Source organism: Crocodylus siamensis, chromosome 2, assembly GCF_052110815.1.
Source record: "Crocodylus siamensis isolate JL-2025a chromosome 2, ASM5211081v1, whole genome shotgun sequence".
In the NCBI taxonomy this organism is placed as follows: domain Eukaryota; kingdom Metazoa; phylum Chordata; order Crocodylia; family Crocodylidae; genus Crocodylus; species Crocodylus siamensis.
The window spans coordinates 174,249,602-174,265,969 of NC_143396.1; the positions used below are offsets into that span (position 1 = coordinate 174,249,602).

General features: G+C 42.0%; 1 protein-coding gene across 3 annotated transcripts in view; it reads right to left on the minus strand.

The window, feature by feature from the left end:
* The window catches only part of LRP5 (LDL receptor related protein 5), a 264,354-nt gene that overhangs the window by 18,579 nt on the left and 229,407 nt on the right, over positions 1 to 16,368 (minus strand). For all 3 annotated transcript variants that reach the window (XM_090032363.1, XM_090032361.1, XM_090032362.1), the window contains exons 16-19: positions 9,925 to 10,134; positions 7,027 to 7,152; positions 3,106 to 3,342; positions 2,468 to 2,578 (exon numbers count right to left, since the gene is read on the minus strand). In XM_090032363.1, coding sequence (XP_089888489.1) covers positions 2,468 to 2,578; positions 3,106 to 3,342; positions 7,027 to 7,152; positions 9,925 to 10,134 — 684 coding nt within the window. The remainder of the gene's footprint in view (positions 1 to 2,467; positions 2,579 to 3,105; positions 3,343 to 7,026; positions 7,153 to 9,924; positions 10,135 to 16,368) is intronic.

Sequence of the window (16,368 nt, forward strand, 5' to 3'; positions counted from 1 at the left end):
ATCTGTAAAGGCTGGGCGCTTCAGTGGAGCTTTTTGGCACTTTTAGCTAAAGCTGATTCAATCATCTATTAGATAAAAACACCAACAAAACTCCACTAAAGTGCCCAATCTTTACAGACACTGCAGAGCCAGGTTGAAGTAATGTACTACCTCTTCTAGGCATGCATGGGGCATGGTGCAGGACTGTACTGAGCTTAAAAGAAAGCACTATTTGTTTTTTTACGTCTGCAAGCACCCCTCTAGTCCAGTGGTGTTCAACCTTTTTTTAATTTGTGGACCTGCTTTGGAAATTTCAAATGGAGATGCAGAGTCCTCTGAATTGTAAGTGTGGGTATTAACATACTTTTGATTGATCATCGTCATCTTTCACAGCCCCCTTATACAGAGTCTTCAGACCCCTAGGGGTCTGCAGACCATAGGTTGAAAACCACCACTCTCCATGGGTTTCAGACCAAAAGTAAGTCACAAGAATATATGAAAAGGTCACGAACTAATTTAAAAAATGGATCAACAAACTTTAAAAATGGATTCTCTTTTTAAGGAGAAACACATGGGAAACCATGACTTTTCCCTTGCAGTTTGTCAGAATTCTGCCATTCAAGGGGCTGCTTGGGGCCCCCCCTTCCCTTACACACCCATCACCTACCCCACACACTGTGGGGCTGGGGGCAGCAGGTTGGGAATGAAGGGCACTGAATAGGGACTGGCCATCAATGCTTACAAATGGGTCCTGGTTCAAAAAAAGGTTGAGAACCACTGCATATACATGACACTGGTTAGAGGACTCCCTTGGATTACTTTTTGCTTGAAAACTAGAGCATCTTTTAGAAAAAACACTCAATCTTGAAATGAAATTTCTTATGATGTAGAGTCCACCGCAACTCTTGATAAGTCACTCCAGTGCTTAATTAACCTTGAACAGCTGTGAGTTTATACAGCCTCTTCTAAAATCAAATGAATCCATAGGATTACACATGTTCACTTCCGACCTCTAAAGAATAATTCTCACTTTTATTTTGCGGGAAAAGTGGATTTTTCCTGTATTTTTTTTTCTTTTTTGCATTTAAGTTCTTTCATACATAATAACTTGGCATATATAAAGTGAAAGATCTCCTGTGGTGTGTCATGGACGGATCACACACAAAACCACCTAGGAGTTAATTAGGCTGAGCAGGGCCAGCCCTTCACCAACAGGTTAACTGGAAAAGTTCCACAATTTCAGGGTCTTCAGGAACTCCAACTGAATGCCCCTGCTGACTCAGTTTATCTGCAGTGCTCAAACATCAAAGGGCATGACCATCCCCTTTCCTGTTATTTAGGGACCCTCGCAAAGCCCTACACTGGACATTTGAATACCAGGAAGGAACTGTTCAACTACTGTTGAGTAGCTGCCAGGTGACTATGGAGCATGCCTTTGGGCACCTCAGTGCATGGAGGAGGGCACTGGGTGGGGGGCGTGTTAGACATCACTGTGCAGAAGGCCAGCACCAAGACTTCTATCCCAAAAGCAGCACTTTAAAAGCAGCAGCTATAACATTCAGCTAAATGCATCCTCTTTTGTTAGCTGCAGCAACTCCTCTTACCTCATACCCCACTATCTATGAGTGTTATGAGCTTGACATCCAGATGCCAGGGACACAAAGGATAAAACTGTGGGCAGGACAGAATCTGCATCATGACTTTTATCCATCTCAAAGCACTTCACAAAATAGTAGAGCAAACAGTGCTAAGGGCAAAACAGGGCACTCAGCACAGGTACAGCTGTGATTCGTATACAGTTCTGGTCATCAGAATTTAGGATTGTTTTAAGTAGAAACATCAACGTCCCTCTTATGTTCTCACCCCTTACCTGCGCTGTACAGAATGCAGCTTTCTGTACTCATGGCAATTCCATGACATAATTAAACTGGAGCTTGTTTTTGTAACATAGATGGTGCCAAGCAGGGGCAGATCTGGCAAGGGAGTGGGGAGGAAGGCATGTAGCCACACCCCCTTTGTCTGTGCAGTGAACTAGTGAACTCTCAGTGACCACCAGCTCACCAGTGTGCCTCCAGGGTCTTGAAGTTGAACAGTGCTGTTGCTCACCCACCCCACCCTTTTTTGCCCCTCGGATCCCAGAGCAGCAGCTTCAGCAAGATGTTGCACCAACGTGGGGGCTGAGGACTCCGTGTTTGCACTTACGTTAGCTTGTTTTAAAGTTCATACTACCACACCTGCACTCGTATTTGTTACCCATGTTAGCTAGAATAAAACTAGCCTACCCAGGTTACAACCACACCTGCATTGTTGTAGACTGTGTCCTAAGAAAGGGCAAGACTAAGTTTAGTGGCAAGATATGGTTAAGTCAGTCCACCTTAGCCTCAAGGTCATCCAAACACATTAGTCTATACATTTCAAACCAAGGCAGGAATGCAACATGTGCTGCCTGAATGCAGTCCATTTTAATTTCAAAGAAAAGACCTCTCACCACACATGAGCTCATCAGAACCATCAATGCAATCTGGAAAGGAGTCACACTGCTGTTTTCTGAGGATGCACTGACCGCTGGCACATCGAAACTGATTTGGAAGACAGATTGCTGGAAGAGAAAAAGCAGGGGTTAAATCACCACATGTAATCCTCAGTCCAAATCTAATTATAACGTGAAGCATTTAAATGTTTTCAAAAATCCAAAGTTTTAATAATGGTCAGCAAGGCACAAATAATTTCAACAGTGTATAATTCTGGCATGCACACATAGCGGAAGCAGAGAAGTGGTGAAAAATCAAGGAAGGAAGGGCAGCCCACCAAAATTAATTGCAGGTCTCAGTTATTCCAGGTCTGCAGTAAACTTGCTTTTATACCTTTTCTTTTTACATTTACATTCTAATATGAACTGCATTTCCTGCCTCCCACTAACCTTATAATTAGCACAACTAATGCAAACATGGAAATTTCTGCTGTGAAGCATGGGATCCAGAAACAGAGAGAGAAGGGCAGAATCACAGGATACTTTCAGTTTCATACAACTAATTTTTAACATATTTTTGTTTCAGAGCAAAAAAGCTCTTAAATGCAGGGCGGATGTCTGTGTTAGAGCTAGGTGCTGTGGACACTGAATCTTACTATCGCAATCTGCCTCATCGGATTTATCTTGGCAGTCAATTTCTCCATTACATCGCAAACGGGCATCGATGCACTGCCCTTTCTCACACTGAAACTGGGCTGCGGAGCAGATGGGACAGCTATCTTCATCACTCTGATCATCACATTCTGGAAAGCCATCACACCGCCATGCCATTGGGATACAGTCAATCTCACCAGTTGCACAGGTAAACTGATCTGGGGAACAAGTTGGAGGTTCTGGAGAAAAGAAAACAGATCACACATGCACTCACTTATCTGAGTCCAGAGAACCAAATAAAAAAAAAGGGGGGCGGGGAGGGGATGGAGGTGCATTTTATTTTTCTTTTTACAGAAAAGTGTATGGAAAAGTACATGTTTAGGCTGAAATTCCTTTGTGAAAATGACAAGATTCCAGCAAGGAGAAAATGTACCCTTTTGCTTGGCAAATGAATTCTTACCATCCTGACATCAGTACAGTATGTTGACCGGGGAAAACAGGGCATAATCCAGGTCTCTGATTACTGTGGCTTTAGCAACTACCTCAACAAAGAGTTTATTTTATGGATTAAATTTAAACAATTACTGAAAGTATCAGTGTCTACTTGCAAAGCATGAATTGCTAGTTTCACATAACTCTAATCCTTAAATTGTACTATTTTAGAACATTTCTGATCATAGTTTAAAATAATCTTTATAATAAAGCTGGCAGTCAGGGTTCACCAGTAACTACTTAACCTGAACCCTGCAAAACCCCTGCTTATACAGAGTAACTTGTGCTCTCCTCCTCTAGTGGCCAGTCTACATCCAGAAGACTGACGCATCTACAATCTTTTAACTAAGGCCATCAAGACACATAGGCAATCCCACCACTGTTGCTCCTGAGGCACTGTATTAAGAAGCTGCTGCCATCTCATAAAGGGTTGCAAATATCAAGTTATCAAGTGGCACAACAAAAGCCACTTCCTGCCCAGTGATGGTGCCCGGTTAAGAGTGTTCACGAAAGAAAACACCCCTAGGATCTTAACCAGTGAAGTTACATGCTACTCACGACCATGAAGAGTCTGTCTCTTCAGTCATGGTAATCACCTGCTGTGGCAAAGCAACTAGAAAACATTCCAGATGAGAAGAAAGGGAAAGATTCCCATCAACTTAAAACAGGCCCAGAGTAATTAAGGATATTAGTGATCACTACCCCTTTGCTACTGCACTGATATTCCCAGTTATTGTTTTAATAACTGAGTAAAACAACTGGTTTAAAGAGCTGCAGTACATAATTACACTTCACATCTATTATGGAGAATATATAAAACATAAGTGGTAATAGCATACTGAAAATTGATGACTATGAGGATTTTAACAAAGCTTCATTTTTTGAGGATGAAGAGGTAACAAACAAAAACAAAACAATAATCGTAGGTTAATAAAGGAACTCCTTTGAGTAATGATCTTGTTAATTGGCCTGTTGGGTAACAAACATGGTATAATATGGAATTCTCTGCCCGTGGCCAGCATCAGCAAAACTTTCCTTTTGGAGACAAATGGACCAATAATAAAGAGGAGGCCATTCTCTCATGATGTTGGTACAGCTTTTTAAAGGTCCAGCTCTCTGTGCCATGTGATTACACGAAAGCCTGTACTTCCATTAAAAATAAAGTTGCTACCCTTTGAGCAAAGAAGAAAAGCTTGAAAATGAGATTCAAGTGTAACCTGAAATCTCAAAGAAACCAAAAGGCAAAGAAATGGGAATATGTAATCAGTTCTAAAAAAAACTCTTGATTTTTGAACTAAATCGGGATTTTTGATTGCTTTGGGTTGGAATACCAAGTACTTCAAAGGTAAACAATGAAATGGCAGGGGCAGATAAATTAAGAGGCCGTATACACAAATAATCTGGAGACAGCAGGCATTAAACTCTGACTCAGGTTTCCTCTGCAGACAAAATATTTACAGGCAATAAAAACTACAAGAATTGATTGCCCTCACTTTGTGAGCTGCATTTAACATTATGCCACATTACGCTGAACAGATACTTTTTCACCTAAAATTTGTCAATGCCTGTGGGACTATGTGGGCAGACCTTTTGCACCCCAGTGTCATCAGGCTACTGTTAAACAATGGCTCTGGGTTACTACTGCTGCAGACAGGATATGTTAAAAAAATCTTATCAGGCTTAGCATATAATTAGGTTAAAATGAATGAAGACAAAAAGGGAGGCCTTGAATTTTCAGATTTATAGCAGCAGATAATGAAGCAGTGGGAGGTAAGAATCTTTCACTGGCAATGTCTTCCAACAGCAATGTACTGAGAAACATGAGGAGATTGATTTATTTTTCTCCTAAAGAAGTAACCGCTACTACCCTGAAACCACAGAGCATGTTGTGGTCATGGGAAAGAAAACAGTTTATAACAGAAATGACCATCCCAAGGGAGGTCAGAGTTCAACCAGCACATGAAATCTTAGAGAAATGCATATATTTAAAAAAAAATCTTGAGAGCAGCAAAGAAGCCAAAATGTTGAAGATGCAATACTTCTCCAAAAAAACAAAGGCCTTATTTTATTCTCTAATTAAGTATGATGCTAAAAGCACTCACAATTCCTGAAATTATGAAAGATTTGGTAAAGGGTACCTGTTCATCTGGGTGTTGCTGAAATGGTCTCGATTTTCAAGAGCATGTCCAAATCACGTTCCCAAACAGCTCTGTTTGAGAGCATGCAAAATGCTGCATTGTGATCTTATTATCTGTGTTAGGACTTTTTCAGTGCTAGGCCATGATGATGTGATGCAACATTGTCACTTGGTGTCAGACACCACTTCCAGAGGACAATCCTCAAATGTACTATATCAGACAAACTTAAACAAGTGTCAATGCCAGAACTAAAGGTTCTACGACCAGGCAGAAGCATTTTGGTTGAGAGATGGAAAGCAGAACATGGCCCGTGGAGAGACCGAAGGCCAAATTTTGGTCAGAGATAAACACACAATGCATATACCAGCGCTCAACTTGGCCTACTCTGCAGAAAGGTACAGATGTCATGAGGCTAGTTTTATCCTAGAGCACGGGATCCCAGCTTGGGTATCAAACTCACTTGTGCTCCTCAGACCTAGTAGCAGGATGAGCAAAGGATCAGGGGTTAACGCAGCCATTGCTCTCTCTCCTGCCACCAATATGCATGCCTATTTTGGCTCCATAATGGAAATCTGATGGCAGGCCCTGTCCCTGCTCACTCTGCTTCTGAATTTCTCACCCTTCTAAGAACCTGTAGGCTCCCTGGGCCATGTCTGACATCCCTGTCTTAGAGATCCCTTCAACTAAGGAGAGGGAAGGATAAAATATGCTTCTGAATGGTGAAATCATAAAAAGAAACCCAGCAAATGAGCCGCCAACTTAATAATTTGGCAGGCAGGCAACTAGGGGAGCTCTTGTGTTTTCCTTGTTCCCTCTCTTTTTTCTTGAATTCCTGATAATAGGGAGAACCAAATCAAAGTAGCTCTCAATTCTCATACTTCATTCTCACACAAGTGTATTACCTGTTGACCCAGAGGGAAGCTCACAGAGAACTTCCCCCAAAAGACCTACCTTTAGAACCAAAACAGTCTTAACAAAATATCCAGGTAAAAGTTACAAATACATACACAGTTTGATTGAAAATAATCACAAACACCCAATATTGGCTCTCCTGTTCTCCCATTGACTTCATTTACTTTCATAAAAGCAGAGTAAGCTTTTGAAAACCTCATCTTTTTAAACCAAAGACAGTTAATGACTTAGGTTTTCTTTAACTTAACAACACTGAGATCTATGACACCTTTGAGCCTAGGTCTATCATTGTGGAGCCTGGACCTAGAAGTTCCACAAATCTCTTTATGTAACTAACTGCCTTGTATAACCTCCATGCCCCATCTAATACAGTCCACTTACCTCCACATGTTAAGAGGTTCTGTAGAAGTACAAGGTGCACTGGGCACGAGCATCTTGGAGTTCCATCCCCTTTTGCAATGCAGATGTGTGAACACCCACCATTGTCCCGGGAGCAGGGGTGTGCAGCTGTATAAACAACATACAGAAGGGAATATTGTACACTGTAAATACACCATGATGTTCAGTTAGTGCAAAGGCAGCAACTGCTTCTGTGAGGAACCACCACATTTCACTAGAAATGAATGCAGTAAATAAATGACTTCCAAGGTCAATGCGCAAGTTCATTTACAGTCTCACTAAGACTAGACTGCTCCTGAACAATGTGACACATGGATTTTTAAAGTATTGCTTAGATGCATTTGGAAATTCAGGTGCAGAAAAACCTTAACATGCTTCTTCGAAAAGAGTATATTTAAGGAACGGGTAGACTTCACATCTGCTTTTTGAAGCTAACTAGATGTCAAAAAGAACTTATACTGCTTTAAAAACAAACAAACAAACAAACAAACAACTCATGAGCTGCCTAGTTCTTTTACTCTCAAAGAACTCCTTAATTACTTATAAAACTGCAGTATGCACACAGAAGCAGGCCATGATTTAAAAGAACAGGAGATTAGTTTTCAGAGGGCAGAGGACTGGAGGTACTGGGCTTAAATTGCTACAAATGAGATTTAGATTAGATATAAGGAAGAATTTTTTAGAGTGGTTACTGGAACAGATTACCTGTGGAAGTTATGGAATCTTTGTCATTGGTAGGTTTTAAAGAGAAGGTTAGGTAAATATTAGTCTAGGGTGGTTTACACAGGGATCATCTTGATTTGAGCAGGGAGTCTGGACTAAATGACCTCTTGAGGTCCCTCCTGGCCCTATTTTTCTATGATTTTAGGACTATAATTAGGTGTTTCCATCAGTAGTCAGATTCTCAAAAGTACTGAGTGCCCAACAACTCTCAGCTGAAGCAACAAAATATACAGGACTTAGGCTGCAGAAGAATCAGAGATACAGTGATGTAAAGTTATCGGTCCAGGATCCTAGAAATGAGCAAAAAACCTGCCTCCTGTTTCCTAATCCAAAGCCCTACCTGCTAGATAACACTGTTTCCTGTGTGCGTCGATATGCTTTGCTGGACTGGAACCCATCTCATTTCTGAAGACACAGAAGGAAACATTCTTTGATACTAATGAACAGAGATGTTTACTTGGGAGGAGCCATGTAGAAACAGCTCTGTGCCAGACATGCTCTCCATTTGTGTTATCAGTCATTTAAGCACAGAAATCTGCCTTCACCTTTAAAAATATGCCATTATTATATCTGGTTTCAAGATGCCCCTGGATTTAGCATGCAGTGTTAAAAGAGTAAGAGAAAATTTATTTAGAAAAACTGTTTTGTTGTAAATGAGATTCACCTTTAAAAACATCAGCTTCAGATTTCAGCCCTGAAGGGTTGTTCCTTTCAAGTATGACTCAAAGTAGAGAGCAGGATCCACACCATAAATAAAATAAATCATGTTTTTCCCTATTCATGGTTTAGCTCAGTAGTGCCCAACCTTTTTGGGCTTCAAGCCAGATGAGCGATGCATGGTTAGTCTGTGGGCCAAATCTGGTGCTAGGGATTGGTCTGTGGGCCCAATCCACAACAGGGTCAGCACACAGGTGTGATCTGGCACACAGCCCCAGCCCTGGCCCCATGTGCCAGCTTGATCCAATGCATGCAGCATGGAAATTTGGCAGTAGAGGAGCAGCGGTAGCAAACTTTTGGACCTCCAAAGTTTTGGTGGCAGGGGAGCAATGACCTCCAAAACCTTTGGACCTGTGGGGAGCACTGCAGACCATATGACACAGCTCTGCTGGCTGGATCTGGTCATGGGACAGAGATTGAGTACCACCAGGTTACCCTATGAAATCATTCCCTAATTGTTTGAATAGTGCTCAGAGTACAAAAAGAAAAAAAAACTCCTTTGCAGTGCTGTACTGATGGGGCATTTGAAACATGTTGGGCCAAACAGAAGGCGTCTCTTCCCATCCTTACAGTTCCCTAGTACTACCAGCAGCAGCTAAGAGGAACTCACACAAGTTACTGCCTAGTAGTTTAAATCCAGGCCTTTTCTAGTTTGTAAAGTTGCTGATTGAGAAACACAAACATAATGTGCAGCTATTTTTCTTATGGCTGAGTCCTGTCATCCACTGGGGATGACATCTTCCACCATGGCATATCAGCCCATACATTTGCAGAGGTGATTGGCTAGTGTAGCTGACTTCTGTATATCATATATCTAGTTTTTGGTCATAGATATCTAAGCAGCTTCTGGAGCAAATTATGCACTGTGCATGTGGGTACAGAACAGACTGCTCTCTTTTAGGAAACCAGCAGGCTAGCTGTATAATAACACCATTGTTCTGTACAGGGACAACTCATGACAGGAATGAGAAGAGGTTTACATGATATTTTCTTCTGGGAGGGTCCCAAACCTGCAAAGTGATAAGCACTCTAGTGTGCTCCAGCTAAACACTTGTTTGTAGTCACTGGGACTGCTCATATATTCAATGCTAGCATGCTTAGTGCTTTACAGGATCAAGCCCTACCCACAGTAGTTTTTCAGGACAGGGATCTGTCTTCAGTTTTGAGGATACCTTGGGTGTTTTGGGTGTTAAATAAAGTCAAGATTGTTCATTAAGAAAAACATTTTTTCTTGGCTTTCAGCAGTCTGTTTGTTTTTTTTTTTAAAAAAAGCAAAACCAAGAACTCCATGTGGTCTCTTTAGGGTGAATATCAGGGTTTACCGCAAGCTGGAGACTGAAGGATCAAAAAATGCACACGCTGGGATATATGCTGAGCACTTGATTTAGAAGTTTAAAGAGAAACCAGTATCAGCATAACCAGGAGCTGACATAAACTTACAAAATTCTTCCATATCGAGCTCTTCCACAGCATGAATGCCTGTTAGGTGAGCAATTCGGCCTTGGATCCGCGTCCTCCTGGATCCATTTGTTTTCTCAACTCTCTCAATCATCTGCTGCTGGCGATCAATCCAGTACAAGTGATTCCCCAAAACAGTCAGGCCCATTGGCTGCAGGATGTTGGAGTCCTCCAGGGTCACACGGTTCGCTCCTGCCACCATCAAAAGCAAATGTCCGGTTTTTACAACAGCCAACTTGTTTACATCTCTTCCACTGCCCCCCACATGCCCTCTGCCGCCACCCCTTTTTCCAAAACACACTTTATACCTGAATGGAGTCACCATCAGGAATGCATTTTGGAGTTTTAAATTCATATTTCTGATCCAGTACAACTGGAAATGTTTGCATGGGCCACAACAAAAAATACCTCCCTCAGGCATTCCCAGGTAAACTCAGCTCTCAGACCTACATGTGTATAATATAAACTGCCACTGGAAACCATCTGTTGGCAGTAGAGGGCAGGATTGTCCCCTAAAAGATTAGGTCTTTAAGGAGATATTTCTTGAGAAAGGCTTTCATGCTCTTTCATACACTTATTGGGTGTTCTAATAAAGATCTGCATATGAGAACTTTAGTGATGCTGGTCATAAAAATTTAAAAGCTGACAACTCAGTATCACAGAGATGAGGGCTATATAAAAACCTTAAATAAATATGGTATATACACACATAAAAACCTAAGTTATGAATGCAACTGAAATTGCAAGGTTAACTATGTAAAAGTTTGGTAATGTTGGCATTTTTGTGGCCTCAGTCACCTTAATTTGCCTGCTTTGTGTGCATGCATGATCACAGACTAATCATGTGCTGCTTCTTTCCCCTGCCTCATTTGCTTTAGAAAGTGGAAAGCGTGTGGAGTCCTGCCCAGAAGACTGTAGGTGGAGAAAGCACAGGTGCTGTCTATTGGTATGGATTATTTTCCAGTAAAAATTCCCTTGAGCACCAAACAGCTGCTCCTATATCCTACTTTCCTTCTTACACTGGTTGCCACAAGTGGCTTTCCTCATCTCACCCATCAGATGCCCAACAAGCAAGAGGCAAAGCAAGCTCTGTTCTGTTTTCTGCTACAGGACTGAAAACTGAAGCACTGAAGCGTCTAGCTGGAGATGGCAGCCTCAGGAACAAAGTGAAGAGAAGGGGTAGGATGGGGTGAGTAGCTGGTTTATTCAGAACGCAGATTTGCCATTGAAAAAAATAAAGGGTGAAAAATGGTGAAGGCAGAAGAACAGAAAGTGGGGATGGGAGACAGTATGAGTGATGGTGGGGCCATGGAGTGTAGATTAGCTTGGAGGAATGGGAGGAGGGTAGAAAGGAGGGAGAAGTAAGGTCTATGAAAGGACAGAGATGCGGAGGCAATGCAGAAGGGCAAGAGATGAAGCAATCCTGAGGAAGAGGAAAGGAAATGAATGCAAGGAATATAGCAAAAAAGGAAGAAGAAATGAAGTGAACATTGATGTAAGGAATGTAGCAAACAATATGGAAATGGAAGAAAAAAGCATGAGATACAGCACTTTTCCTGTTTATCTTAAGTCAATGCAACCCAAGTACAGTTGGTTTATTGGGGGGGGGGGCAGGGAGGGTAGAGGGAGGGGAGCAGGAAACCAGGTACATCAACATATGGAGCCTGGCTTATATAAATCTGTCTGCAAATTATCGCCCATGCTAGGATGGCTGACAAGATGTCAGCAGGTCCCTGTATGCTGCAGAAGCTATGCAATGCTGTTCTGGAGAGTTTGTCAAATACAGAAAGATGACAGGCACATCTCACTTAGCTGGGGTACCACCTGGGCACTCTCTCAGATTTTGGGAGTACTGGGCAAATTCCATCACCAGGGCAGTCTGAGGTCCCTGAGGCATCTCCTATTTGACATGGAGACTTTCCAATAGCATGTCACCACTTTCAAATAAGCCTCCACATTCAGTCGCTGCTCAAAATAGCAGTGAACAGATTAACATATAACCTATTCCTCTTTGGACTGCTAATTCATTTCTCTCTTTCCAAATTGTCCATTTTGGTATGTATCATCACAAAGAAGGGAGCTAAGAAGATGCTAAAAGCACACAACAGTTCTCTGCTTCCATTTGATAGAAGACAACAAAAAAAGGCAAAATCATGCTTTGCTTTTGGTTGACAGCTTTTGGCCAAGTAGAGACATAAAATTTCTACAGGGCGAGTTGCTGCTTTTCCAGAAGAAACCATGAGCATACAGACATTCAGGATTTTTCTCCCAGAGCAAAAAAAGCTACTCCAGGAAAAAAAATAACCTGGGAACAACCAGGGTTAACTGGCTCCCAGGAGAGTTTCTCGTGGGAGAGCAAAGTTTTGTATATGTACCTTCTGAAAGAAATTGCAGCACAGTCCTCTGGCATCCCAGTCTGCTTTGCTCCCAGCCTTTCCACCATGGGTCCAGGGAGACAGTGTGCCACTCAGGCTGGTGCAGCCCTACAGGGAGCCCTCTTCACCCACATTGTGCTGCAGGGGAATACAGTCTCTAAGGTAGTCTGGGTCAGCCAATCTAGGCAGTCCTGAGCACTGCTGTCATCTGTGGCTAAGCAGACCACAGCACCTGCAGTGCACCCTGAGATGTGTATGTAGGGGTCTGCTGGCTGTGTAATGGCTTAGCATTCAAACATCTGTTCAGGTAAGTTTCTCCATCAGGAAAACAAACCCTAAAGAATTCTCTTGAATTATGTGAACTAATGTACACAGCCCAAGGTTACCAAACATCAGTAAATTTACAGACAGACAGTAAAAAAAAAATTCAGGCTAAGAATGGCTGCCAGTAAATTCTGTTAAAAAATTTTAATCATCAGTAAAATCATGGGACAGGGAGGGTGGGCAAGAATGCAGGATGAGCTAGGGGTGGACAGCATGGTGCAGGTGAGGGCATCAGGGTGAGTAGGAGACCCCTGATGAGGTTGGGTCGGGGGTAGGAAAGAACAGGGGAGGGAGTGTCACTCAGAACAGTGTAAAACCAGAGCTACAGTTAAGCAGAGTTTGCCAACCCAAGGAAAAAATTACTTCAAAATGTTACTGACAACCAAACTTTTTTGCTTTTTTACTATGATTGATGTTAAAGCCTTAAACTTGAACCCAACTTGAACTAACTGGGGCCAGGCAGCAAGGTTTTCTCTACATTATGTAAAAAACATCAGGAAAAACATCTGCTAGTAAAAATGTTTGGCTGTCAATAAGAAGTTTGCAAACAGTCAGTAAAGAAGTGTATTGGGTTGGCAACCCTGAGACAGCTTTTGTCTCCAGTTAAGCTTTTTTCTTCATGTTACAAATCATCTATATTATGACAATGCATAAAGACCCCCACCAGGATTGGAAGATGTCCCACAAAAAACAGCACAAGTTGGCAACTCCTGCCTTGATGAACCAACAGTTTCAACACAGAAAAGAGAGTGAAGAAGGGGAAACATTCTTAATTCAGAATCAGCATAAAAATCCAGGCATTTTATTTCAGTAGGACAGATGCACGATGCTCTGTGTTTCAAGAACTTAACATGAAATTCAGATTTTTAAACCAATGTTTACTACCACTTAAGAATGAGCTTCAAAACTGCTACTTAGTAAGCTCACCAATTAATTTGACCAAGCAGTACAGACCAAGATCAGGGCCTATTGCGTGGTTTCATACCAGCAAACTGTAATTAAGAGCTCATCCCACTGGAGTTGAATGACATAATACTAAGCTGTCTTTGTCTAACCAGTCAGATACTGTTTGGCATAATGTTAGTTTAAGCCACTCAACACTAAAATTCCATATTGTAAATCTTGATTGTAAGCTCTTTGGGGCAATGAGAGTCACCTCTTCTACAACTGTAGAGTGCCTATAATGAGGGAAGCCAAGTTCCACATTCACACTGATGTAGATGTATAAAAAAAACTGACCACATTATAACCAACAATTATACCGCTCCTTCTCTCTTGCCCAATCACCCAAGGAACTGAAATTTGGTGTTTAGAAAAAAAAAGGGATGTAAATTAAAGTGGTATTTTCTTCTAAACAAAACAAACAAAAAAAGCTCAGTTCAACTACTGTTCAAAACACTTTGGGATTATATACAAAATCAGATTAAATGAAAATGTGTTTTTGGCTGCTTTTATCTTTAATTGATGACAGTTCAATAGCACATATAACAACAGGGCTGGTGACTTTTCATAAAAGGTGTTTATAAGTTACAATTTTGTTTGTTCTTGGAAAAGGAGAGACACCTCAAACTATTGTTATGCCACAGAAGCCACATTCAGACAATTCCTGCTTGTGCATACCAGACATATTCTGCAAAAAAAAGAAAAAAATGGAAATAAAAGCAGAACTCAGTCGTACTGATGCCCCACAACTGAATTACAGAACAATGATAACTTGGCTCTTCTCAAATCTGGCATTTAAAATTGTTTTGTATGACCACAGAATAAGATGACAGAATCAAGATTCATGAGTAGAAATGTTACTCAGCCCCAGGTTCAACTAGTTTGCTGCATAAATTACTTAGAACTCAGCTGCACATGAAAATATAGCAGTTTTTTTCAATTACAGCTGCTCTTAAATGGGTTCAGAAGATTATTACATCTATTGACATTTATGGTACTGCCAAAAGAAGCCATGCACAATATATACAGATGAAATAAAAGACAAATGAATGGGGGTCAAAGATTTTCACACTATTTGAAATTAGTCCATAAACTAATTCTGAAGAATTGATCACATTCCCTTTAAACCCCCCCCCCAATAAATGTGACATTTTTTATCTTGAAGTGGTACAGGCTTCACATCAGTACCTCCTCCTCACTCTTTCCACAAACCAATGACTGCCATGGCTGTGGTCTGTATAAGTGCCAAAGCTAATGTCTTAGCACGAAAGCTGGTAGGGCATTCTCTCCCAGTGCCAAAGGCTTTCCTTTGCCCAGATCTAATGCACCCTCTCCAGAGATCCATCTTTTCTCTTCCATGCCTGGGAAGGGCTCAGTGGTGGTGGTGAAGTACTTATTTAGAGAATGTGTGAAGGAAGTGGATAAAAAAGGTTATTTCACTAATTACGGTAGGTTATTTGATTTGGAGTAGTTGACAACTCTTGTTATTAATTAGTATATTTTTAAGAGTGTCAGAGGGCACCTAGATGATTGAATGGCAGCTTCTGAGTTTTAGTTTAGGAAAAAAATCTGAATGAAGTAAGGACTTTACTCCTACAGATAGAGGTTGTTTTCTGGTTAACTAATAAAGATAATGAAAAACATGTTACAAGTAAAAGAACCATCTAATTTCCGTAGTAATTAAATACTTTGATTTCCCCTATGAAATAGATGTGTAATCTTTTGAAGGTGGAAATTAAAATGTACATGAAAGAGAATGTTAAGCATGAAGGACAAATAATCCCTCTATTTAAGCATTCACCAAACCCAAAATAGAAGCTCTGATCTCAACAATTTTATAAATTTCAGTTACTTAAATTTAAAAAAAATATTTCTATTCACTTAGCAGTGACCTGAAGATGTTTACCAGGCCTTACAGGATTCCACAATCATCAATAGCTCAGGCTGGGAAAGAGCTTACTTGCTTATGAAAATGCAAATCCTGTAGACAAGATGGTGGGTCTATCACAGGAGCGGGCAAAATACAGCCTGCAGGCTGGATCCGGCCCACGAGACAATTTCATCCAGCCCGCAGGCACCCACAAACTAATTGTACTCTATTCAGCCCATGTACCTCACTCCTACCCTTGTGTGGGGAAGGGCTAGGCCAAGCCAGCACACAGCTTCCTGGTCGGGCTGCTGCTGCCACTGCTGCAGCCGCCAGGGGATCTGCTTAGCTTCCCTGGAGCCCCGTGGTTCCTCCTCATCTCCCTACAGCAGCATGTGCTCCAGGCAGCAGGTAGGGAAGCGGCAGCTGGGCAGAAGCACAGGGCTGGTGGAAGCTTCTGGCAGAGTCCTGAGACCTGCACAGCAGGGGGCAGAGAAGACGGCCAGCTCAATTGTGTGGGGCTTCCCTCGGTGGTGCACAAATACTGGGAGCTGCATGTGCGCCTCAGGGAGCCCCACGAGACAGAGGTGGGTCAGCTTGGCTGTGTTCCTTGTCACATGCCACCGGGTGACAGCAACTGTGTGGGCGACGAGCGCCTGCCACTTCGTGACAAGGGCTGTGCACCATGGGGAGAAGTGTGGGGGGGTTCCCACCCTCCCACCCCCCCCATCCTCCCTCACATCCCACAAACTCCATACATCCACACCTGGATCCCTTAACCCCCTACATATATACCCCCTCAACATACCCTATGCCCCCCATACCCCATCATATACACGCACCCATCCCCAACCAGCCTCCACATACAATATACAAGAATAAGACTTTATTTTTGAGTTATTATGCAGTCACCTCTAT